This window comes from Eptesicus fuscus, chromosome 13 (genome assembly GCF_027574615.1).
Source record: "Eptesicus fuscus isolate TK198812 chromosome 13, DD_ASM_mEF_20220401, whole genome shotgun sequence".
Taxonomy (NCBI): domain Eukaryota; kingdom Metazoa; phylum Chordata; class Mammalia; order Chiroptera; family Vespertilionidae; genus Eptesicus; species Eptesicus fuscus.
The window spans coordinates 77,194,179-77,219,613 of NC_072485.1; the positions used below are offsets into that span (position 1 = coordinate 77,194,179).

The 25,435-nt window shown below is 58.0% G+C and overlaps 2 protein-coding genes across 8 annotated transcripts in view; one reads left to right on the plus strand and one right to left on the minus strand.

The window, feature by feature from the left end:
- Nucleotides 1-318: 318 nt before the first annotated feature.
- Nucleotides 319-25,435, plus strand: part of LTO1 (LTO1 maturation factor of ABCE1) — a 48,005-nt gene continuing 22,888 nt past the window's right edge. Inside the window, exons 1-6 of one of the 7 annotated variants that reach the window (XM_054724688.1) lie at nt 329-537; nt 1,838-1,943; nt 2,953-3,023; nt 6,336-6,453; nt 6,673-6,750; nt 7,203-7,744. In XM_054724688.1, the coding sequence (XP_054580663.1) occupies nt 488-537; nt 1,838-1,943; nt 2,953-3,023; nt 6,336-6,453; nt 6,673-6,741 (414 nt within the window). In that variant the 5' untranslated portion in view covers nt 329-487 and the 3' untranslated portion in view covers nt 6,742-6,750; nt 7,203-7,744. Of the gene's footprint in view, nt 538-1,837; nt 1,944-2,952; nt 3,024-6,335; nt 6,454-6,672; nt 7,745-25,435 lie in introns of those variants that run through there. The other 6 variants (XR_008557875.1, XM_054724690.1, XM_008146840.3 and 3 more) reach the window with 6 other exon arrangements.
- On the minus strand, nt 12,242-23,218 carry CCND1 (cyclin D1). The gene is made up of 5 exons (XM_008146841.3): nt 22,863-23,218; nt 21,146-21,361; nt 20,478-20,637; nt 17,019-17,167; nt 12,242-15,284 (listed from the first exon to the last, which is right to left on the minus strand). The coding sequence occupies exons 1-5, from the start codon at nt 23,058-23,060 to the stop codon at nt 15,120-15,122; spliced, it is 888 nt and encodes a 295-aa protein (XP_008145063.1). The 5' UTR covers nt 23,061-23,218; the 3' UTR covers nt 12,242-15,119.

A 25,435-nucleotide genomic window follows, 5' to 3' on the forward strand; every position in this document is an offset into this window, starting at 1 on the left:
TTGCCCTTCCGGGAACTTTTCACCCCCAACCCCCCGGGGCAGAGCCTCGCTTTTCCAGTTTCTTCCCAGGTTCTTTCTGGAGCCGCCTGAGTAATTCAGACCCATCTGCTCGCTTTTGTAAAACCTAAAACACGTGCCACGCCCCCACCCCGCGGCGAGGTGGCTGCTCCCTGCTGGGGCCTACTAGCCCATTGTGGAGCGGGGGGCGGGGCTGTGGAGCCGGGGGCGGGGCTGTGGGAGCCGAGGGCGGGGCTTCGTCCCTGCGCAGCGCCGCCTAGCACCGCCCGACGCTGTCCCGGCGCACGCGTTCCGGCTCCGCGCCGGCGCTGCTGGACCCTCTGGCGTGCCGTCCTTTCCCGGCCTGCTCCGCGCAACCGAACCCGGAAGTAGGGCTCGCCTCCTCGGTAGAGGTGCGTCCGTGCCCGGTGGTGGTAGCGCGCATCCCGCAGCCCGCAGCCCGCGGGCAGGGGCTGGTCGGGCTGCCGCCATGGCCGAGGGTCAGGACCTGTTCGACGCCATCGTGATGGCGGATGACAGGTGGGTCCCCGTCCTGTCGAGTCCGCTCTCAGCTGCTGGGGTGCAGCGGCCGCTCGAGCCTGGTGTCCCGCCGGCGTGGGCCTTGGAGGAACGCTCTGTGGCCCTAGAAGCAGCGGACACGTGTGGGGGCCGAGCTACTGTTGATTCCTCTTTACTTCTCGGCCTCTGGGGCGGGGCGGGCCCCACGTGCCCAGCTGCTCCTCCAAACCCGCCTCCGCGCCCGGGGCTGCCCCAGGCATCTGCTCGGTCTGTTGACTGTCTTCCTCCAGGAACGCCCTGTCCTCGGCTGGGACAGACCTCTGCCATCTGGGCACTGCCCCTTTCTCTTGTTTCTACGTGGTAGGACATAAGGCAGCATTCATGGACATGCTGATAAATGTGTCAGACGTCATCCCTGACCCTCCAGAACCTCCGGGAGCGCCTGGGGCTGTGACCAGGGGAGCTGTGAATTGCTTTGTGCCTCTCTGAGACAGCAATAGATGTCAATCAGTCGCTGCTGACTTTTATTTGGAGCTTATTGTGAATCCGACACTGACTTGAGTGTTGCAAACCCCCACCCCATTATCTATTTTAGTAGATTCTGTTATTCACCCTATCTTACAGATGAGGCAGGGTCACTGTCCAGGATCACACAACCAAAACAGGCCAGACCTATATACTCTGCCTCATTAGGGGCTCCCACAAACAACTTTCCTTTTTGGTGACTGAAGGTGAAATGGTGCCATTTCTACTGTTGAGCCCTCAAAGTCAGAACTGGTATTATACTCTAGGCCCCACATACGTTTTGTGGTGATCTAATGGCATTTTCCTCTGCTAGTCTACTCTGATGTGATGGAAAACCCTGTGTATTTCTCAGAGTTCTTGGAAACAATTGGCTGAGTGTATATCTTACAGACTCATAGGACTGTGGCTGCAGACAGCGTCACCTAGGAGGTTTCAAAAAGTAAGATTCCTAAGTCGTACTCCAGACTTAGTGACTAGTGGGGCGAGGCTCTTGAATTGGCATCTTTGAAAATTTTCAGCGTGTCTCCGGCGTGCCACCAGGTTTGGGAATCACTAAAGAGGCCACGCTCCTCATTGCAGAAGAGGCCAGTAGGGCTTCAAGAGGTCCAGTGACTTGTCAGAGGACAGACGTAGGAAGGGGTACAGCCGGGATTGGAACCTAACTCTTCTGACTTAAATTCTGTACTTCACCTACTATTCTGTGCGTTGTCTTGCTGGGTCTGGGCAATATGGGAGAGAAGTTTTTCCAGGAAAAATGCTCTCCTGTTTGCTCAAACCCGCTTCTTCTCTGTCGCAGGTTTCGCGGGGAAGGGTATCAGGAAGGCTATGAAGAAGGCAGTGGTTTGGGCATAATTGAAGGAAGACAGCATGGCACAGTATATGGAGCAAAAATTGGGTCTGAGGTAAGTGGCCGTCCCCACGCAGCAGTGAATCCTGCTCATGGACCGTTTAGAGCTTACTTTGATGATCAGTCTGATCAAGCCAGCACTTCAGGCCTCTTACAATGGCCCTGACTAGACCGGATGTTGATGGACAAATATTCTTAGCACAGAACCAACAGCACATATTGCTGATGGACGTAATGCATTGTGCGTGTGGCTGGGGAGTGAGAAGAGCAGTCCACAGTCACCTCCGTTGCGGGCAAGGGTCACGGTGCCACCTCGTGTTTTCAGCCAGCTGAGTCCTCACTCAAAAAAACTGCTCTGTGTCATGTGGGAACACTGCATTTTCATTTATGTTGAAACGCCATGATTTTCCTTCTCTTTACCCTTCGTCCTACATTGGCCCTCACTTACAGACATCTGGCCTCGAACGCTAAGTCGAGGCAGTCATGACCGTGAGATAGATATCTGCTGCTGCGGAAAGAATCAACACAAAACGTATGGACTGAGGTCAGCAGACATTGGTTCTCAGCAGCTTCCGAGGGCCAGCAGGCCAGGAGCAGCTGAGCTGGGTGCTCACGGCTCCGGGTCTCCTGATGACGGTGTCAGACCAGCCAGGGCTCCGTGGGCTGGAAGAGCCACTTGTAAGGTGGCTCGCACGGCAGCTGTTCTCGCCTGTGGGCCTGTCTGTGGGTCTGCTGTAATGTCCTCATGACACTTGAGTGAGTGAGTGATCCAAAATAGCAAGGTACAGGTGACGTTGTCTGTGTGTCTAGCCTCAGAAGTATGTGCGCCCTCTTCCTCCATGTTCTGGTTATACCGGCCACCCTGGTGCAGTCGGAGGGGGTGGCTGCCCCACTGATGACTTGACCTAACTCCCCCTGCCTGATGCTCGACACCTCATTCCAGAATAGCAATACAAGAAGCACCACTGCCCTCCGCCCCCCTCTTGTTTAGAGGGCTTGATCATGAAATCGAGTGTAGCTCGTTGTGTATTAATTTTACTCTTAAAATATTTGTGAATTCGCAGATCGGGTGCTACCAAGGCTTTGCGTTTGCTTGGAGATGCCTCCTGCACAGCTGTGCAACTGAGAAAGACAGGTAAGTTCGAGACTTCTTTCTTTTCCAGTGTATGGACCAAGAGTTCTGGTTCCATAGCTTGCTATGGCCTTGGGCAGCTAACGTCTCAGTCTTCTCATCTGCAAAATGGAGAAAATAATCAGGCCAAACTTGAACGGTGTTGTGAAATGAATAGGAAATAGCACGGTAATTCTCCTTTATCTGCAGTTTCAGTCATCTGTAGTCTGAAAATATTAAATGGAAAGTCCCAGAAATAAACAACTCATAAGTTTTAAATTGTGCACCGTAGTGAGTGTTGTGACGAAATCGCATGCCGCCCTGCTCTGTTCTGCCTGGGCCACAGATGGTCCCTGTGTCCAGCGAATCCACGCTGCAAACACTCCCTGCGGTTAGTCACTTAGTCGCCATCTCGGTGATCAGATCGACTGTCCTGATATCGCAGTGCTTGTGTTCAAGCCCCCTCCCCCCCTATTTTACTTAATCATGGCCCCAAAGTGCAAGAGTGGTGGTGCTGGCAATTAGGATACGCCATGGAGAAGCCATAAGTGTTTCCTTTAAGTGAAAAGGTGTGTGTGTGGGGGTGTGTGTGTGGGGGGGAGGCGGGGTGGGGGAGAAACAATATATGTAGCATTGGGCACTATCCACGGTTTCAGGCATCCACTGGGGGTCTTGGACTGTATCCCCCGAGGGTAAGGGGAGATTATTGTAATAGACAGTCCTGGGCACATTTTCAGTGTCTGATGAACACCGGGTGTTACTACTTCTCAAGAGTTCTCATGTCCCCTGGCTTTTCATGGCGTCATTTAGAGCAGTGGTGGCCTTCGGGTGCCCGGCCAATAAAATAATGTTGAAATTGATTATATCTTCTCCTTCACCTGTACCTGAATGTCTACCCAAGTACCATGGTCACGGTATGACTAGGGCTCGGAAATGCTGGCTTCACCGTCACCAGTTTTTTAACGTAGCCAACCAGATCTGCTAACGAGATGCGTGTTCAGTGTGCTTAGCAGGCGTCTACACTTGGAAGCACTAAGTGCTGTTGGCCGTCACAGGCTTTTTAAACTGTTCTTACTGTGTGGCCCATAGCATCTGTCTTCATTCTGATGCCTGGCGGCCTCGCCTCGCCTGGGAGGGGCGTGAGGAGAGAGGGCGGCAGAGCAGAGAAGGTGGCATTCCCGTCTCTGTGACTCGTCTTATTTGAGATACTGTGAGTCTCTGGAGCTTGGGCACCCCTGTGTTCAGATGTAAGAACAGGGTGCTTGCAGCTGAGCGGTTGGTCCTAAGTTGCTTGCCCTCTGGCTTGTCTGCTCACCAGCCGCTCCATCTGCATGGAGAGTTGGAAGCTGACCAGGTTCTGGCGCCTTTGCAGGCGTTTTCCCCTGCGGAGTCAGCGGGAGCGCAGGGTGGCTGGCCATCTGGTTGGAACCGTGGCTGGCAGCCTGGGGCACCACTGGGTGGCAGTCACAGCTGAGCTTGGCTCTCCACTCCGATCCATGAAGGGGCGAGGGGAGGTGCGTTCTCCGGAGTTCTCCATGAGTCTCCCCAGTGCCAGGTCTGCTGGCGGGTGGAGGCATGTTGCCCTGGGGCTCCAGTCCTTGCCCAGAGCAGGGGTTCCCTGTGCCTAGTCTGTCAGAGAGCAGGAACCGCAGCTTTGGCATCGGCAGGCGGATGCCCGCAGCCCACCTTGTGGCCGCCCTCACCCTGCCAGCAGTGCCTGAGGGTCTCTGACGCACAACCTAGAGGCCTCTATTTCAGCGCCCTGGCCGGGGGAATGGCCGGTGGAACGGCCTGCAGCTTTTGGCTCTTGTAGGTCAGTACAATTTTGAAAAAATGATAGAAAGCTGATCGAGGATCTTCTGCTTCTGTGTGTCCCAAATGAGGATGCTGAGAGAGAAACACCTGCGTCCGCATCAGCTCTCAGTGAAATTGGGCTCCTTACAGCAGAGGAGCCATAATGGCAGTATCCCAGACTGAGGATGGTGCTTTACACCTGGTGGCCGTAGCTTTTCCATAAACTCTGAGCTGCTGCTTTGCCCTATGAGCAGCCTGGTGAAGCCTCACAGCCCGACGCTTGGCCAGGGCTGAGCTGGGGCGGCTGTGAGCGGTCCACGCCCTCCTGGCACACACGGACTCTGCTGGGTGTGCTCGGAGCAGCGTCACTGACCAGGGAAGAATAAGTCGCTGCTTGCAAAGTTGGAAATGGTGCTGTTCTTCCTATCACGTTCGAATCCGACTGTTTCCCACATGCTGGCCTCTGTGTGCGATCTCCCTGGAAACCAAGTGCTTTGTTGCTTTAATTAACTTGCTCTGACCTTTCACCGCGCTGCACTTTCTCAGAGAGGTGGCCACCATGGTCCTGGTCCAGCGATTTGCTTGGCAGACTCCCTCACGCCTGTATCTAAAGCCGGCAATACAGCAGGCTCTCAGGAGGTCTTGGTTGCTTCGAATTGCTATTGATTCACCTCCAGGTGAATTCTTTGAATTTCCCATGAATCAGATTCTAGCAGACTCTAGACACGCAGATGATCATATGTGGTCCAGGGCGGTGCCGTCAGGGTCCCTTGTGGCACATTACCCAGGTGTGCACATTCATGACTGTTTTCACCCTTGAACTTCCCCAGGTGGGACCCCGGTCTCCAGGATCTGGTGGAAGCGAGGAGACTAAATTTATTGAGCACCTACTCTGTACTAGGTTCTGCATTTTCCATAGATTATCCGTGTCCTCGAAAGCCGGTAGGGTCACTGCTAACTCCCCATTTCACCGATGAGGACACTGAGGCTCAGGGGTTAAGTAACTGAGCTCCTTGGAGCGGTCGCTCAGGGCTGCTCTTCCTACAGAACCACCCGCCGCCCAGAGCTCTGTCTTCCTGGGAACAGGAGCTGGACTCACACACCAGACGCCTTGTCTGCCCTTTGCAGGGAGGGGCTAGCTGGTTCACCCGCCACTGAACTCTGGGAGCGAGTGTCTAGGTCCCGGAAACCGCCCAGGTCCAGAGCAGGCTCCATCGTGCCGGCGCTCTGTCCTGCCTGCTTTTATCTGTTCCCACGTCTCTGACCTGGTTGTTGAGGGCTGTCCCAGTCGCCCGGCTCCACGCCTGGGATGGAGGCATATCTGTCTGCTCAGTGCACTTGATGTGGAGGCATGGGAGTGGGCAAGAGCACGTTGCTAGGTAAACAAATATTGTTCAGTGTAATAAGAAAATGAATCATCCAGCTTCTGAACTCGGCCCATTAGCACGCCTGTTACTTTTAAGTGAGTGATGGCCGTAGTTGTTACATAACCTGAGCCCGTGTGTACAAAGGACTAAAAGTCTTTGTCTCTGTGCTTTACAGCAAAAAGATGAAGGTCTTAGAATCCTTGATCAGCATGATTCAGAAGTTCCCTTACGGTGACCCTACTTATGCCAACCTTCACGAAGACTTAGACAGAATTAGAGGGAAATTTAAACAGGTTTGTCCACCGTGTGTTTCTTTGGGGCAGGAGCGGCGCAGGCCCTGGGGGTCACTGGACTGATGGCCTGGGGGCTGTTTGGGCCGACAAGGGGTCGGTGTGGACTTGCGTGAGGGCCCGTGACGGAGACAGAAGTTGCAGCTAGAGGTAGTCATGCTCCAATTGAGAGTCAAAATACACAAGATTATAAAAACCCTCTCTTCTCTTTTGTGTTTTCAGCTTTGTTCATTACTAAATGTTCAGCCGGACTTTAAAATCAGTGCGGAAGGTTCTGGACTTTCATTTTGAGGATGACAGGTGAACAAAGATGAAACACGAAGGAACAGATGTCCATATGCTAAGTGTTCAAAACTGTGATGAAGGGAAAACAATGATGGGCCATTCATTGTTCTGGAGGGAGGGATCCTGCCCCGAGCCTGCCTGTGTCGCCTCGGTGCCCCCACAGCCCGCGCAGGCCTGAGCCCCGTCTGCCCTGCGGTCCGAGTGAGGCCCCGGAGTTGGCTGGCCTCACTGGTCCTGCCCGGCGGGCGGGCCCTGCTGCTTCTAGATGCAGCGGGTTCCCCAGCCTGGACTCGGCGCTCAGGAACCGTTTACAGAAATGAGAGCTTAGGGTTGCCATGTAGTAAGTGCACGGGAAGTAGTGACCTGTGCGGTGACATTGACTGAACCCTGGGACGGGCCAGCACTTGCCTCCCTGTTGTATTTGATCCCTTCTGTAGCCCACCAGGTGGGTCATTCCCATTCTCCAGGGCAGGGAGCGGAGACCTGTGGACCTGGCGGAGAGGAGAGGCCAGCTGGACTTCGGGAGCCGGACGTGCTAGGTGTTCCAGGTCGGGCGGGGCTTTGCAGCATTCAAAGTGGTTAAGGGGGAGCGTGTTAAACTGGAGACAAAGCGATGGGTTATGCTGGGTGCACCCTCATGTGCAAGACACTGCGGTCCTCTGGGTAGGAGTCCTCATGTTTGTCTCACGTACAGGGTATCATGCGCAGGGAGAGGCCCGGGCCAGTCCTCCCTGAGCTGAGTGGTTCTCCACATTTCTCTGTGCTCATGCGTTTCCCCCTACCCTCCATGTGCCCAGGCAGATGGCATGCTGGTTCCCATCTGCTCCTGTCGGAGGGAGTACCTCTGAAAGCAGGGAGTCCGATGAATAAAAAGGCGACCCAGTCTTACAGTCCTTCCACAGCGTCTTGTGAACCCTACTCCTGGGCGAGGGGACCGGGGCTGGGAGTCCCTGCGGGGCTGACGGGCGTTTTCTTCCCTCACTTCGTGCCCTTGCTGAGTGCTGAGGGGGGCGGGGGGGGGGGGCGGGGAGGCGGCAGACCTGCAGTGCTGCCCTGGCACTGCCTTCTGCTGGTCCTTGGGGCGCACACCCCACCAGGGCTCTCCAGGTGGTGGGAGTCAGGGTTTCTGCTGCTTTCCTTGGTGGATTTTGTGTCTTCTGTTACCTGCTTTTATAATGTATTATTTTTACAATTGGAGAAAAAAATAAACAGTGTATTGTAAAGCAAAAGGCCGCCTGGGACTATTTATAACTCGACATCCAGCCAGTACCCTCCTGGGGTTCTGGGATCTAGGTACAGAGGAAGGCGCCGCGGGTCAGCCCCGTGCAGCGTTCTGTCCCCCTGTTTCATTGGCACATGTAGAAACTGTTACTGGGAAAGAATGGTGCCCATGATGCTCAGGCAAGGGTCAGTTCCCCTTGACCCCAGCCCAGCCGCCTGTCAGCAGTTATTCCTGATCCCTCCTGCCCACACGTCCCTCTTCTCCCTCCCCCTCTCAAGCTCAGCCTGTCCCGTCCAGGTGTTAGTGTGAGTGTGGGCAGCCACTTACTCCTCTGTTCCATCACAGGGCTGGGCTGCCTCAGTGATCCTCAGGGTCTCCAGACACGGGACTGTGCCCGCCCAACTCCTTGGAGAACTAGACCGAGTTTCTAGGAACCCTTGTTGCCGGTCAGGGGTAAGCATGCCCCTCTTCTGGCCTCTCGTGTCCTGTGATCAATCACACCAGCTCAGTGACTCATTCCCCCGGGTCGCAGGCCAGTTCCTCTCTTCATTCATTAAGGACCCGAACGACTGTGGAAATTGGGATGTCCTGGCCTGATAATCATCGTTTTTGATATCTAAGTTACAGTGGTGTTCCCAGGGTCATGTTGAGGTCACATGAAAACTCATAAAGTAGTTGTGCAATGGTCACCTCCTCCAGGAAGCCGTCCCTGCCTCTTCCCCCTCCCTCATTCCCCAGCCCCGCGAAGACAGACACAGAGGAAAGACGGCCACGAGGACACGGAGGCCATGATCCGAGCAATGAGCTATAAGCCAAGGACTGGGGGGCGGGGAGTGCCCGCAGCCCCCGGGAGCTGGGAGGGAGCAGACACCTTGAGTTCGGACGTTCACCCTGGAGAGAACTGCTGCTTTAAGCCACCCAGTTCGTGGTCATTGGCTAGGGCAGCCCCAGGACACTGACAAGGCCCCTCTCTCTGTCGGCTGCAGTGTGCGCTGCGTTGGGTGGAGTCAGACGCAGGCTCTGTGCATTTTCAAGCCCACTTTTGAGGACCGTGCCCTTTCTTCCCTGAGGCAGCCAAGGACTGACAGGAGTGCAGGCTCCCCAGACCGCCCTGGCCCCGGACGCAGTTCCCGGCTGTGTGACCCCGGCTCGGTGACTTCGCCTCTCATCTACAACAGGGACCAGAAAGCCAGCACCCTCAGCCCGTACTCAGCCTGCTGCCCGTTTGGCAGAGAAGGCTCGCCTGGCCGCAGCCATGCTCATTCGTTTGCCATCGCCTGCGGTGCTTTTGCTCAGCGTCTGAGGTGGGACAGAGCCTGGGTGGCCAGTAAAGCCTATCTGCTGACCCTTGACCTGGAAAAGGGGAGAATTACACCTGTGGGAAGGTGGGCTCCCGAGGGCCCACTCACCGGTGTGCCCCCGGACTGTTGCCTACCCTGGGAGGGTTGTTCCAAGATTTAGGGAGAAACCTTATGTTGGACACTTAACACGTGCCTGGTGCCCAGTCTGTGCTCAGTGAACGTGAGCAGTTCTCTTCTCGTGATGGAAGCTGGGAAGGCACGGGCCCTCACGTACTCGGACGGCCCGGGCTCCAGTGTGGGGGTCCTGGGGTCAGACCATTGGGCCCTCGGGAGCCTGCGGTGGAGACGAGTCCCAGCTGCCTTAGCTGAGATTGAAAGGGATTCATGGTCGCTGCTGTCTTCGACAGGCTCGGGGCTGACCGCAGCGACAGGGGAGGGCTGCAGAGTTCTCTTCCCCATCCTCCTCTCGAGCGGCGGGGACAGTGCCCCCGGATGTGGGCCCCCAGGCCCGAGCCTGGAGCTGCCCGCCCACCGCGCCCTGGCTATTGTGTGCTGGGCCCTGGTGTGGCTCAGGGCTGGGGCCAGCGCTGGGACTGTGGGAACGGATTAGAGGCGCTGCTCTGCTTCCCCTCAGTGTAAACCTGATCAAAGACATTCCTGGGATGACAGAGCCCTGTGTGCTTAGAGGCTGCACCCCCACGCAGCAGAGCCCGCTGCTGGATGGATGGTCTGTGGGAGGGGTGTGGGGAGCATGGCACTGCAGCCGCCCCCAGGGGCCTCCTCTGTGGTCTCAGCTGTAGCTGCCTGCTCTGGGGCCCCCGCCTCTCCCCTCCGTGGCCCCAGCAAGGAACTGTCTGTCCTTATCTCGTAGCCCCGTAACCCCGCTGGGTTCTGGGGCCTGCTGGTTCTGCTGGGTCCCTGGAGAGGCCCCTGCCCCCACCTCCTCACAAGGCTGGGTCTATCCTCCCCCTCCCCACGCCGCCAGCTGGGTCAGGCAGGGCGGTCTCTTTCTCTGACTCACAAAGCATCTGGGTGACCTGTGGGAACACGCGTGCCCCTTCCCTTCGGCTCCCACTTCTCAGTACCCACTGTGTTTGCCAGGCTGGCTTTGGGGGCAGAGAGCATCAGCAGGACGCCTGTCCTGAGGCTCGCACCCAGGGCACCCAGGGCACCCGTGGTGGGGTCTGGCAGGAGCCTGGAGGGGGCGGAAACAGTTAGGCTAGGGGAGATGGAGGAGGGGGCGAGAGGGGGGAGTAAGGGGGGAGAAGGGCCAGGTGTCAGGACCTTGGATGGAGCCAGAGGAGCCAGCAGCCCCAGGAGGGTTTAGCAGAGGGCGGCATGGCCACCTGAGGCAGGGAGCTGGGTTGGGAGGCCGGGCAGGCCCAGGTGAGGGCAGTGGGCTGCAGCAGGGGCAGTGAAGTCCCTAACAGTTCAGTTTCTATTTTCGCCATAGGCACGGGCCTTCACTGCCATCTCTGAGTGTGCGCGGGCACCCGAGGGGCTGTGGGTGGCTTGAGACGTCAGCCCAAGGCATCACCCAGAAGAAGAGCCTTCTAGACACCTGCCATGGGGGCTTCCCAGAGGAGCCAGGGCTATGGGGGACACGGGACCCCCCTTGCTCGGCCCAGACCTCTGTGCTTTTAGTTGTGCAACCCATTGGGTTGCATAGTCCGGTTCATGCCTCCGCCTTCCACTCTGTCCACCAGGCAGCCCTCACACACCATCTGCACAGGGACACTGAATGCCACGTGCATCGCAGCCCAGCCCCAGGCATTCCCCGACACAGGGCGCTCTCCCTCTCTCTCTCTCTCCAGGTTCTTGCTAGGACTCAACACTCAGACTGTTGCCCCTCCCCCAGGACTGCTCCTCAACATGACCTGGGCCCTGGTGGTGTCGCAGCCACTGCTCAGCCCCCTGTACACATGTGTAGGCCACAGATGTCCCTGGGCCCCCTGCATCGATATGCCTAGCTGGTCCCGGGCTGAGCCGCCACGATGGCGTGGACCCGGACCTGGCCTTCAAGGCACCTTCTCCGGATTTGACTGTCCCTTGGCCTCCTGCCTCATGGGATCCCCTTTGGAGCACCCTGCAGGTTCCTGAGGCAGCCTCGCCTCATGTCCCATCCCCCCTGGTACGGACAGGGCAGCAATTCCAGCCCTCCACCCACCTCCTCCCAGAAGCCCCAGTGCCCTGCCAGCCTCGTGGGTGCCCCCTGGGAGCCCCGGAGGAGAGCCCTCCTGGGCAGGGCACAAAGGCCGCAGTGAGTTGACAAGTAGTGACATCCTTGACAGGTAACCTGGGGGAGAGCACTCACTGAATTATCTGACAGCCCAGGGGCAAGGACACACAGGGGATCCCCCCCACTCTGGGAAACTGGGACCCAGGCCTGCTGACACCTGCCCAGGGCACCGAAACCCAGGTAGCTGCCACAGGTGTCCACCAGGCCTCCCCATCGACAGTCCGCGTGAACGGCCACCAGAATGCAGCCTGGACACATGCTGTGCTCTCTGGGAGCCTGGGGCCTCAGGACCATGACTCAAAGAGCAAGCAGCCATTTGCTCCAGGGGAGGGGTAACAAAGACTGGACCTGTTTATTCTCCCATCTGCAAACAGCCTGGGAGGGCGAACTGCAGGCTCACCAGGCAGTCACATCACCCGGCCAGAAGCAATCCCTTCCCTAGAGTCTTCTCGGGGCCAAGTGCACCCCCTCTCCCTCCGTGCTGAGAGCTTCACCCGTTCCTGGACCACTGGCGACAGCTGGCAACGTCAGAGACCTTTCTGGTTGTCACAACTGGGGAGGTGCCATCATCGGTGGGTAGAGGTGAAGGATGCGGCTACACACTCCACAGTGCTCAGGACAGCCCCCCACAACGGAGGACCTGGCATCCTGCCTGCCTGCCACCCCCAGCCCAGGAACCCTCAGCACCAGGCTCTGTGCCCCTGGCTCCCCGCCTGCCCCAGGAAACAGGCACCACGCTGGGGTTTTTACTAACTTTATTTCTAGACTTTTCATGTTTGTCTTGTTTTCCGCTGGAAACGTGCTGGTTACATGTCCATGCTGGGAAACGCCGCCACGCGCAACCAAAAACCACACACAGACCAAGTGCCCACCCGCCAGACCCTCACAGACTCGACGGCCACAGGACAGACTCCGCGGTGCTCCCGACCTGCCACCAGGACAGACCTAGGACGGGCCGTCCTCAAGGACCCGGTTTGGTTCAGAAACAGAGGCTGCAGCCAGAAGAGTTGAGGTAAGCGGAAGCGGGGATCCTGCGGAGCGGGGCCTCGTAGCTCCCGGCCATCCCTTTGGGCAGGGCCACCTAGGGTGCAAATTCTTTTGGTTCGGCAGCATGCTAGGCAACGCGGGCACACAGCACCACGGGCTGGCTTCGGCGAGATCTGCAGCCTCTTTAGTTAGCATCGCGCGGCCCTGAACTTAACCGAGAGCACGGGGACACGACAGCTTCCACAGCCCGGAAACAGCGACTCGGAGGCCGGGACCCGTCCAGGGCACAGCACCGCCGCGGCACACAAGACATACTTGTTACAATAATAATAATAATGCAAGTTTCATAGCTATATGCAAACAACACAGCCATAAAAGCTACTAGGATGGTCAATGCTAGGGCAGATGGAGAGTCCAGCACGACGGGCGCAGGGAAGGACGTGGACACCGACACTGGCTGGTCCTCAGACGCCGGGTGGCCGCCCGCACGCCACCCGGCGCCCGTCCCCACCAGGCCCGTCGGGGATCTCGTCCGAGTGTCTGTTTGCCGAAGCAGGAGGCCGCGGGCCAGACGGGGTCCTGGCCGCTGGTCTACACATGGCTAAGTGAAGCATGAGGTATCGTGGAACGGGAACCTTTTTGGAATAGAGCAGTAATCACATTACATCAAAATTGATCACATAAAAAAAAAAAAAAGAAAAACTACAAAAAAAAAAGGCATCCGTAATACATTTTTCTATGAGAAAATTAAAACTCGAACATGGCAGTATATGACATCGTAAAACAGAAAAACTGATCCTCCGATAGCAGCAAAACAATGTGAGAGATACGAAGAGGCGTGGTGAGTCTGTTTCCGAACACGCTGGGAAGTCATCGATAGCAGCGAATAAGAAACGGGGTGCGCAGCCTGTCCCTCCGTGGTCCCGCCGGCCTCCCCTCCCGCACTTCCTCCCTCACATCCTCTCCCAGCAGCAGGCTGGGCGCTCTCGCCTCCTCCCTCAACACTCACCACTTAGTAATTACTCAAAGGTCCATAGCCAAGATGTGCATTGTCTACTGGTTGCTAACGTTTCTTTAAAGGAGGGGTGGGCGCGAGACTACGCTGAAACAGCTCGATTCGGGGACCCTAACTCTCCTGTACCTGATGCCTCTCAGATTGGCTCAAGCTGGGGAACACCCAACAGGCCGGATCAACGTTTTTGTTTTTTTTTTCCTGGGGAATTTCCCCCTTCTCCTGTAAAAGGACCTAACTTTTCTAAGCGGTATCAAGCCCGCCCCTGAAAGGCAGCAGGCTGTGCGTTTGAGTCAAGGGGAGAGTGCATTACTCGAGAAATCATACTGGCCTTACGAACATCCTCTGCAATAAATATTCCTTTTAGCCTTAACTATAAATTACATATTTTTAGTGTTTAAAAAACCTTCCTAACCCTTAAACTACACGTCCTTTAGGTAAACCTTTAAGGCTCCTACTTTCGAACGCCAGTTGGCACCAAAGGATTCCTAAACTCGAACCTCTCTACGGGAAAAGGAACGTCATATATCCTGGCAACGGGAGAACGCACACTTTCTCCTTGACTGGAACCTCGCCTTCCACCACACCCCCTTGCGAACACCGTGGCGACTTGCACGGGCCTTGCGATCCTGTCTGCGCACGCGCGCGCGTGGCTATCCCAACCATTCCACTGGGAACCACCCCCCTTCTCCACCCATGAACAAGAGACCTTCCCTAGAACTGCCGGACCCAAAGTGCTTTGAAATGGAATGGGTTTAGAACATTGAGAAGGAGACAAAGAAGCGAGCTGTGGGTTTCACCTGGATCTGAGCAGGCTGCAGGCCTGGTGGCCGACAGCGTCTCCTCAACAGTTAACTACAAAAATACGAGGATTAAAAAAATAGAATCTGTGACGCTGCTATTTCGGCTTCTCTTTTAAGAGCGTACGCGCTGGCCGGTGCCCGACACCTGCTCAGGTGGCCGGTCCACGGGAAGAAAGAGGATTAGCACTCGGTGATGCTCAACTACACTATTCTACCCGACAGGTTACATCAGCCGTGGACAAGGTGAAGAGGTTACACGCCTACCTACGAAATAAACACGCACCAATGACTTATAAAGTGACTACATGCATGAGCAAGCGAGATACAGGATGCCTACAACCGCCTTAAAGCCGTGCTCCTCAGGAAAGCACAAGAATACATTTTTTTCTATCTAAAATCCCTCCTCTACTTTAAAAATGGTTTGTGGAATTTTTTAAGAACATTTTTATGCTTTAAACACATCAATCAAATCTAAGCCCCCGATAGACTCACTCCTTGTGTTAAAACCTACCCTTACAACGCAGACACAAACAGTCCTACAAAACTAGTCGATTATGGGCCAGAAGTCCTCTATTTCTGTAGCACAACCCTCCTCCCCACTAGAGCTTGGGGTTATGCAACTACTACTTTTTTCTGAAAATTTTTTTTAAAGACAGTTTTGGGTACTTTTTTTTTTCTCTTGCTTAAGTCAGAGATAGAAAGGAGAAAGAGCGAAGGAAAAAAACAACAGAAGAAGGAAGTTTTCCCTTCTGGCGTGGCCATCCGGGAGGGGCGCATCCAGCAGGGGAGCCCCCGGGGCGGCCCTCCCTCCGCCAGCCCCTCAAATGTCCACATCGCGCACGTCGGTGGGTGTGCAGGCCAGGTCCACCTCCTCCTCTTCCTCCTCCTCCTCCTCCACGGCCTTGGGGTCCAGGCTCTGCTGGGCCTGGCGCAGGCTGGACTCCAGCAGGGCTTCGATCTGCTCCTGGCAGGCCCGGAGGCAGTCCTAGGGGGCAGGGGGCAGGGGGACAGGGCCTCAGAAGGAGGCCCACGGGAAGGGCCCATCCCCCAAACACCGTGACCCGGATGGTGATTTAGCATAGCAGTGAGGCTGACCTAAAGTTGCCACCCCGCCCCCCTCCCCCCCCCGCCCCCCTCCCCCCCCCCCCCCCCCCGCCCCAGACCCGAGAGCTGGTCCCCCAAACCCCAGGACAGACCCGCAGGGGCCTGTGTCCAGCAGCTGCCAGCCTGAGGAGCCCACACGCCAGCTGGGCGGTGATGGCCCCACTCAGGACCGAGGACCACAGGGCTGCTGGCCATCGTCTGTGAACGGCGATGCGCCTGTCCTGCGCCCCTCCCCTCCCCCGCCTGTCCCTGTGTCCCCAGCAGCAGGGCCCGGCCTCTCGCTGCAATCCCTCTGCCGGGCTCTGGTCTCTGGCCCCGCCGTTCCCACTGGCCCCGCCACTGTCCTTGGTGAATCCAGCCGTTCCATCCAGGGCAGGGAGGCCCCCTGAGCCCTGCTTTTGGGACTTAACCTCTGCTGTCAGCCCCACGGTGAACCCAGCCTTCTGTGGTGAATGGCCGTTAAAGGCATTAAGCCGTGCATGACTGCGAATGACTCTTGGGTGGCCTGGGACCCTTTATACTGTTCGGCCTGCATCCAGGATGATGCACTGGCCTTGTGTAGTGCCCACCGGACCTCAGCCCCGTCCTGTGATGAGCTGACTTTGGTCCCTGAGGTCCAGCTTTGGAGAAAGGCAAGGCAGACAACCCAGGTGGGCAATGTCTGTCACTGGGTAACCAGACTGACACATTTCAGCCTCAACTGAGTCCCCGCCCACCCCCTATTGGTTAGTGGCATTTCTAGTGAGCAAGCTCCCCCCCCCCCACCCCCCCCCGCCTACTGGAGAGTGAAGTGAGCGTGAGCGTGAGCGCCAAGAGGCAGCGGGGAGTCCGCCTCTATAGACAAGAACGCGTCCTCTGGGGACAGCCTAGTGCCACTGGCCAGAGGACAGGCAGGTGTCTGTCTCACACCCGTCCTTCCCTTCCCTGAGTGGTGCAGGTGAGGTGGCACCTGGCTGGGGCCACAGAGCCTCCCCAATGCTCCAGGGCGGGCCACCAGAAGGCATCCCAAGCCAGACCTGGGCCGGGGTCAAGGCGGTCACTCACTCCCACCAAACCACTCTGGTCTAATTTGGTAAATGCCATAAACCCTTGCCATTGTTATTTTAATTCTTTAAGGAAAGCAATAAAGCGGGAATAAAACAATGGCGTTTTTAAAGACAACACCTCCGCCTCTGGCTCTGACTGCAGCAGCAGCTCCCGGAGGGCCCGTGGTCACGACCTCAGACCTCACAGGAGCCCTTTGATGGCAGCGGTTTATTGGCATCCACATTGTGGCCCGACAAAGCTCGTCTGGGCCCCTGCACACCCATGAGGGTGCGCGCCACTGCCGGCCGCCCCTCTTCCCGAGGCCTCAGTGGCTCCTGAGGGCCTGTCTTCAAGTTCTGGGAGATGCTTCTTCCAAAGGAGTCCCCGGGAGAGGGGGGTGAAGCTGGCACTGGCGGCCTGAGACTGGTCCTGTGCACCCCCACCCCCACCCGTCATCTTCGGGGGCCTCGGCACTAGTCAAAGCATTCCCCTTGAGCGACCTGTGGCTGCAGCACCCCAGCACTGGGCCTCTCCTCCCCGAGACCAGCAGGTCCGCCCCTGCCCGCAGGAGGGGTGCCCGATCACTTACTGGGTCACACTTGATCACTTTGGAGAGGAATCGCGTGAGGCGGTGATAGGACAGGAAGCTGTTGGAGCTTCCCAGGTGCAGGCCTTGCGCTGCGGCCACCACGCTCCCGGCGGCCACCATGGAGGGCGGGTTGGAAATGAACTTCACGTCTGCAGCAGAGGGAGAGGCAAGGGGCCGTGAGTGGGGACACTGCCGGATCCCTGTGGTCTGTGCCCTTGTCAGGGCCTGTCTCAGCACACAGCTGCCTGGGCGTTCACTCGAGGGGCCTGGCTGAGGAAGTGCGGGAGTCCCTGCAACCCAGCTCCTTCCCCGCCCGGGCACAGACAAGGCCCTGGGGCTCCGGAGGTGCCTAAGGCGGGAGCTGGTGCCCTTCGCTCACTAACGAAGCCCTGAAGCAGCCCTGGTCAGTCCCACCGTCGGAAACAAACAGCAGAGGCCTGGTCAGGGCACTCTGACAGCGAACACCCCCATCTCGTCCTTTCAGCGTGAGCCTTTTGAACCCGTAGCCCATTTACACAAGTGAAAGATGACAGAACCCACCAGGGAGCAGAAGTGTCTCCTCTAAGCAACTGCACGGGCACAGGGACTGACGGAGACCTGCCATCCTCCAGAACAGTGGTTCCCAGCGCAGGGCACACGCCCCACAGGGCACTTCGAGAATGAGTTATTCACAGTGAATCTCTGGCATTTCTTATGGTTCCAGGGGCCTCATGTACAGTATATAAATATATATTGTGACATATTTATGCATTTCACTTCTCTATGTTTTGAGACTTTATTTGCTATTTTTTCATATCACTTCATATTATTTTTTAACAATTTCTTCCTCAGGACTTCAACTGTCCTTTTATTTCTCTTCATGGATGCCATGTTCTTTGGAAGCTTGTTTAGACCAAGTGAATGGCCTTTTAGGCTTCCTCCACGTGAATAGGAGTTCACTTTTTGAATAATAATTGTATGTCACGGAGGAGAGGGGCATCAGGATTTTAGAGACGCTTAGGTGGGGCATGGCCAAAAAAGGTGGGGAACCACTGCTCTAGGGTCTTCACCTGCACTGGCCGAGCCTCTCCCCGATCCAGGGGTGCCTCCCCTCCCCCTGCCAACCCTCAAACTTCCACCTGCGAGGCCAAACCCAGGCACAGCCAGCACCCCAAATCGGTGCTTGTCCCCACTTCATCTTCCCCCAGAGTCAGCTTGTTCCCTCCCCAAACTGTAGGGAAACTCTCCACTGGGCAGGGTGGCCACCCCGCCCCCCGCCCCTAGAGGCTGGGTCTAGCACAGAGGAGGGAGTCAGTGAGGGCACCTAAGTAGCACCAGCTATGGCCATGGCTGCCTTCTTGTCGCACCTGAATTATTGGTGGGGAGGGGGGACTGATTTCAGCATCTCAGTGGGGGAGTTGGGGGCCGAGCCTGGAGCGGGTGCTGGGTGTGGCATCTTCGCCACCCAGTTCAGCAAGAGGAAAGGCTCCAGCCCTCGCTGGATTGGCTCAGTGGACAGAGCATCGGCCCACGGACTGAAGGGTCCCAGATCGATTCCGGTCAAGGGCATGTACCGTGGTTGCCGGTTCCACGGCCCTGGTCAGAGTGCGTGTAGGAGGCAACCAATCGAGGTGTCTCTTTCACACCGATGTTTCTCTCTCTCCCCCCCTCCCTTCCACTCTCTCTAAAAATCAATGGAAAAATATCCTCGGGTGAAGATTAACCAAAAAGGGAAAAAAAAAAGGAAAGGCTCCAGTGTACATGCATGTACACGTTTGGAAGAGCCAGGCAGTAGCGTGTGCACACGTGCAGGGACTCAGGAAGCCCAGTCTCCGGGTGTAGGGAGAGCAGAGCCCCCACCCCCACCCCCATGGCACCTTTCAGTGGGGCCCTTGCTCACGCCCACCTCACATAACCTGTTTGTTTTTTAGCTCAATGACGTCACTCCCACCTGAGAGGCCCCTTTGTGACCAAGGGCACGACTGCATCTCAGTCACCCCCAAACTGCGGGGGCACAGTCAGGACCAGGGCCTGAGCATCTTCCGAGGGCCCGGCTGGTTGCTGCTCCTGTGGGGCCCCGCCCTGGAGTTAATGTTTGCAACAACCTGGGTCACCGCAGGTCTCTGAGCAGAAGGCCGGGGTGCCTGCTGGGCCCCGCGTGGGCAGCTTGGGAGCTGGACCAAAGCCAGTTTGCAGCCTGTGTGCCAGGATTGCTTCCCTCACTGCCAGCACCCACAGGCCACACCCCCCGCTGTCCGGGGATCTCGGGAGCGGGGGAGCTCCAGGCTGCCCCAGCTACCCTGGGGGGGAGGGTGTGCAAGAACCACGCCTTGTATGATCTCCAGGAAACTTGCTATTTTTCCAAACAACTTTCAGCTCCATAAAAGGCTGTCTGGGAGTCTCTGGAGGCCCCTCCCAGAGGCTCCCCACCCCTGCCCAAGGACCAGAGCTGGAGCGCCTGGGGAAGGGGCGCCCCAGTCCGGTCCATCCAGGCCAGCAGTGTCCTTGGCTTCTCCTCCTGGGCCCCCACGCCTCACTTGGAAGGACTCGGAGCGGGGTGGGAGACCTGCAGAATCTTCCCAACTCTTGCCTAACCCAGAAATACCAGCCACCAGAGCACCCAGACATCAGGAGGGTGCAAGGAGTTGCCAGGCTGGGGGCTCTGCCTCTTGGGGGTGGGGAAGACACCAGAGGTCAGCCTCCCCCTCTGATAAAGTGTGGCCCTTAGGTTGCTCAGCGTTAAGTCCCAAAGAGATGTGACATCTGAAAGGGGATGGGGCCTGCGTCCTACAGTCAGGGTCTCCAGGGAGAACAGGAAGCAGTCCCAGGGGGTCAGGATCGGGGCTGGGGGAAGCTGGAGGCAACACTGTGTGTGTGTGTGTGTGTGTGTGTGTGTGTGTGTGTGTGTCCCCACCCCCTGTTTTGAAAGGCTGGCTGCCGCCGGGATCTGGGGCCAGGGCAGTGCCAGGGGAGGGAACGCTGCCCCCTGCCGTCAACCACAGCAGCAGGCGGCTCCAAAGCTCCTCCCAGGGCTCAGCCGAGGCGCCCCTAATAGGGCCTCAGGGAGAGCCAAGCTGGAGGCCCAGAGCACGTGGTGCAGGCGCTGGCGGCCTGGGCTCCCCACCCCTGTAGGCGCCCCTGGCAGGTGGCCCAACTTGGGAGAGGCCAGAAGGGGGCCCCAAAGCGCAGATTCCTTGAGGACATAGGAAAGGACTGGAGAGAGGTGGGGAGAGGCAGGCCGGGGGGAGCAGAAACCAAGGCAGCTGGACACAGGCAGACCAGCCACCCAACCCCATGAGGACAACCCCCCCCCCCCCCAGGCAGGCTCAACTACAGGCCGAGCCCTCTGCTCAACAGCACAGGGGAAGAGGAGCACTTCTGAGAACAGAAGGGGCCTGGTGGGGAAACTGAGGCAGATGGCAAGAAGCCCGCCAGGAGCACCCAGGGAGATCAGGCCAGCCAACCAGCCAGCCGCCCTACCTGTGGCACAGAGGGCGACAAATGTCTGCGCGTGTTTGCGGATGATCTGCTTGTTGACCTCGGCCACCGGCATTTTGGAGAGGAAGTGTTCAATGAAATCGTGGGGGGTCATGGCCGCCAGGTTCCACTTGAGCTTGTTCACTAGCAGCAGCTCCATTTGCTGTGGAAATGGGTGACCAAACATGAAAAGTGCAGGGGAACTCCGGGGAGGTGGGGGGGAGCGAGTGGGACCGGGGTCTGGAGAGAAGTGATGGCGATCTGGGGATCCAGGAAATGGGGGACAACATGCAATCCCAGATCAAAAAAGCGAATGTGACGCGTGAAAGGACTCATGCTCATTATTCAGATGACAGTTCACACGTGGCGACAAAAAGAGATCTCCCGCACCAGGAACGCACGCAAGACCTTGTCCTTAGCGCGCGCTGCCCATGCCGTGGACGCTAGAGGGCGCGCACCGCCCATTTTTCGGCCGCGCTAGGGATTCAGCCGCGTTGGGAGGCGAAGCAAAAGTGAGGTGGGGCGGCGGGAATGGGGGGCCGCGGGGTTCCGCTCGCCCCTCGGAAGGGGCTCGCTCCTCGGAAGGGACCCGGGTAGCAGGGTCTCCCGTCCTTCCCCCCCCCACCCCGGGGTCCTGTGGCTAACGGGGTGTCGGGTGGCAGTGGGGTTACCAGCAGCTCGTCGGGCTGGATGGAGTTGTCAGTGTAGATGCACAACTTCTCCGCCGTCAGGGGGATGGTCTCCTTCATCTTCGAGGCCACGAACATGCAGGTGGCCCCCAGCAGCTGCAGGCGGCCCTTTTTCACGGGCTCCAGCGACAGAAAGCGGTCCAGGTAGTTCATCGCCAGCGGGAAGACCTCTTCCTCGCACTTCTGCTCCTCGCAGACCTGCTGGGGCACCGGGTCCGTGACTGCCGCCGCCAGGGCCCCCTTTGCGGGACCCCGCGCCCCCCACCCAGCTCGTGGGTTTCCGAGCGCACGGAGGGTCGGGGAGGGGGCGGCAGACGCTTCTGTTGATGCGCTACCTCCCCCGAGTGTCCCCAATACCCACCCACTGAATGAAACTGAAAGGGAAAGTCCCCAGAAGCCTGCTCGGCGAGAGCGGGAGCGGGAGCGGGCACGGCTGGGCGGCGTGCGCTGTGTGCCGGCTGCCGGCCCTGGGGGCCCTGGCCCGGGTGGGTGCTAGGGGCCCCGCCTGGGCCAGGGTCGCATCAAATGGGGTGTGGGGCCGGGGGGCTGGGCGCCACGCTCGCAGCGCCTGCGAGACACAAAGGTGGCGTCCCAGGCTGCCGCGCCGCATTTCCCCAGACGTCATCTTTTCAAAAAATATTTAAAAATATAAAAAAAATACCTGGGTACATAAAAAAAACCTGAAAATGACCGCCGGGCGGCCCTCTACCCGAGCCGGGGGTCGGGAGCTCGTTGTAGGCTCCGGGGAGATCCCCAGGAATTCAAAATCAGGCACCCCCCCCCTCCCTGGGCGCGGGCACCGTTTCTCTCTCGCAAGGGCACCACGCCGCACTTTCAAAAAAATTATTTAAAAATACTTGTGGGTTCCTCAGGCGCCCACGGAAAGTCTGAAAATGTGACCCGAGCCTCTGGCTCGCTCCGGACAGATCACCCAAGCGGAGACCCCAGCAGACGAGGGTCAATCCTCAGAGTCTTGGGGGCCACGCGACCTTGCAGCCCGGTGTGCTCGCTGGCCCAGGCTGGCCGTGCAGGGCACCCCGGGACTTGCTGCTTGAACAAAGAGCCCCCCCTTCCCGAGTGGGGTCCCCCCACAATACCCGCGCTCGGTCCCCGCACCCCTCCCACCAGTTTTTCGCAACCGCACGGCCCCTAGCCGCGGCTCCAGCGCCTCGCCGGCTGTCCCCCTCCCCCACCCTGCCCCCAATTATTAATAAACTTTAGCTTTGCAATAAAAGAACAAAGATGGCGCATAATACTGGCACGAGCGGCCCTTGCATACGTGTCCAAGAATATTAATTTAAAAATCAAGTATGTGCCCCCTCCCCATGAAGCTGGTGGCTCCGCGGCTGGGAGAGGAGGCGCAGCGGGGCTCGCTCGCAGGCGGGGGCCACAAAGGGCGCCCAGCCTGCCCGCCCGTACCCTCTAGCCAACTGGGGTGCGCCTGGCACTGGCTTTCCCCCTGGGACCCCTCGCCGGCTGCTCCCCTCCCCCCAGGAAAGGGTATTTCTAACGCCCCCACTCCTTCCTAGTTAAAAAAAAAAAACCCACAACATCTATATATTTTGAAAATATGATTCCTAGCAGCAGCCCCGGCAAACTTCAAAGTCAGAGTGGGAGAAAAGGGAAGACGAGTGGCAAAGAAATGTGAGTTTGGGCAACAAGCTGCAGGCGCCTTAAGAGAGCCGCCCCGGCCCCGCACCTCCAGCATCCAGGTGGCCACGATCTTCCGCATGGACGGCAGGATCTCCTTCTGCACGCACTTGAAGTAGGACACAGAGGGCGCGCAGGTCTCCTCTGCCTTGAGCATGGCCCGGAGCACCCGGTCGTTGAGGAGGTTGGCATCGGGGTACGCCCGGCGGATGGTCTCCACCTCGCAGCACAGGAGCTGGTGTGCCATGGCTGGGGCTCTCCTGGGTGGCCTGGGGCGGGAGGTGGGTCGAGGGATCGGTCTGCGCTCGGCTCTGGCTTCCGCGCCGCGCGCTCCTTGGAGCTCTGCTGCCCTTTGCCGGAGCGCGCGGATGCTGCTGCTCGCTGCTACTGCGCCGACAGCCCTCTGGAGGCTCCAGGACTTTGCAACTTTCAACAAAACTCCCCTATAGTCGGTGTGACGTTACTGTTGTTCAGAGATCAAAGCCGCGCAGAGAATGGGAGGGGGGGCGGGGGCGGGCTCAGGGGGAGGGGGCGCGGGCTCGGGCGCGGAGCGCCGGGGAGCGGCGAGGGGCCGAGTCCCGCAGCCGAGTGGCCCCCGAAGCCCGGTTTTCATAGAAATGCAAATCGCCCCGAGGCAGCCTTTCTCCCCGCCGGGGAAGAGGGGCGCAGGGGGGCTGTTCTCCCCGAGTGGGTCCCCCTGGGATTTGGGGGTGGGGTGGGGTGGAGGTGGTTCTGCAGAGGGGGGCAACTAGGAGGGGCGGGCAGGCCACACGCAGCCGGGGGGAGACCACGTGGAAGGGGCTTCTGGGGCTTGGCGACACCCTGTATTCGAGCCGGGAGAATGGGCGCACTTCCGAGAACGCCACGAGGCACCCACGGGTGGAGAGGCGGCCAAGGAATCTCAGCGCCTACATCTTCTTTCATTTTCATTAACACGTGTGAATTTCAGGAACCATTGAACATTCAGGGACGCCCGGGAGAGCCCCACAACCCTGCTGACTTCATTCCGGTGCACGGGGGTGGGGTGGGGGGTCATTGCAAATGCCCAGGGGGGTAACACTAAACGTTTAAGAGATTTCAGCCTAGCATGCGCTCGCTAGAAAAAAATAAAATAAAATAAATGCCCGAAAATTCCAGCAGCAGCCCAAGATGGTGGCCAGCATTTCCTTCATCCCGTCGTCCTCGCCTGGGGGATCTGCGGGCTGTCTTCCTACCTTGGCCAAGTCCATCCTAGCGGGGGTCCCCAAAACCCAACCCACCCGTCCCGGCAATTTAACTGCTAGAAAAACACCCTTTATAGAAGGCAGCAAAACAGTGGTCTCTGTCCGGCTCCTTTTAAAATTAAGAAGTAAAATAAATCACTGGAAATATTAGTCGCTTCTCCGTCTGGGACAAGACCACCGGAAGCTTCCTAATTGGTTCTGTTGGGGGGTGTGGGCGCCTTTTCACCTTCATAATCTGCGCTGGGACTGCATTCGGGAGCCTGAAGGGGATGGCAGGGGCTAACAAAAAATAAGAACAATTATAAGTTAAAGAAATGGGTGTACTGACCTGATGGTTTTTAACAAAAAATCTATACATGTTCGTGGTTATAGGAGAGGGTCCTCAATATTATCACACATTTAAGGTATATAAAAGAATACATAAAGTGTTTTTTTATTATTAGATTCCGTCTTTGTAGTTGTTTTTAGTTGTTTTTTTAAAAAAACATAGGGACATTTTACCAAATCTTAACATTTTAAAAAAAGTTTTACACTACCTGCCCCAAATTAAGAAAACTGTCCATTTACTTCCCTGTGTCATCCAACCACTGTATCCCCCTAACAGTAAAGACTCCAAGAAAAAGGACAAAAAAGACCCCTCCCTTCGCAAGGGGGCTCACACCAAGGCGGGGCACACACCACGGCAAGACACCCCCTCTTTGGGGGCTGATTCGTCCCGCGTTCCCCTCCCCCCGCCGGGAATTGGGGTTACACATGCTCCGGGTCCAGGATGGTCATTATCCCCGGGCTCCCGCCTCGGCAGCCGTGGGTGGCCCGAGCAGGGAGCGCCCCCCCGCGTGTCGCCCTCGCGCGGCACCCACGCTCGCGTTTGCTCGGGGCACTCAGGAGCCTCGCAGCGTCAGCCGGCGCACGAGGGCGGCCGGGCTGCTTTTTCATTCATAAAATTCCGACCCGGTGGCCGCCTGGGTGATTTATGAGGCTGCGCGCTATCACCAGGCGGCTCCTGTCCTGGGGGTCTGGGGGTCCGAGCCCCGCGTGCACCCCTGGTCGGCCCGAGGCGGGTCAGCGACGGCCAGGGCAGCGGGGCATAAAGAGGTTCGCCCACTCCGGCAAAATGGGCTCCTGGTCCTTGAGGGAGCTTCCCCCCCCCCCCCCCCCCCCGCAACCCGGGAGCAAGGCGGAGGAAACTGGAATTAGCATGAGCCAATGGGGGTGCGGCGCTGTTACTAGGCGGACCAGGCAGATCTCAACAAGGAACTCCGTTGATTTCCCCGCTCAGGGACGGGCGCAAAAGTGCAAGCCCGGCCACTGAGCGTGAAGAGCCGTCCAGGAACCCGTGGGGGAGGCGCTGGAATTTGGGGCCAGGCAAGGAGCGCCCGCCGCCCAACCCCCCACCAGG

Excerpts from the sequence above, each read along its gene's own strand:
- CCND1 (XM_008146841.3), bottom strand. The coding sequence starts at position 23,060 with ATGGCACACCAGCTCCTGTGCTGCGAGGTGGAGACCATCCGCCGGGCG. Across the intron at positions 20,638-21,145 it reads TCCAGCCCGACGAGCTGCTG|CAAATGGAGCTGCTGCTAGT; the intron begins GTAACCCCACTG and ends CCATTTCCACAG. Across the intron at positions 17,168-20,477 it reads TGTCGCCCTCTGTGCCACAG|ACGTGAAGTTCATTTCCAAC; the intron begins GTAGGGCGGCTG and ends CCTCTGCTGCAG.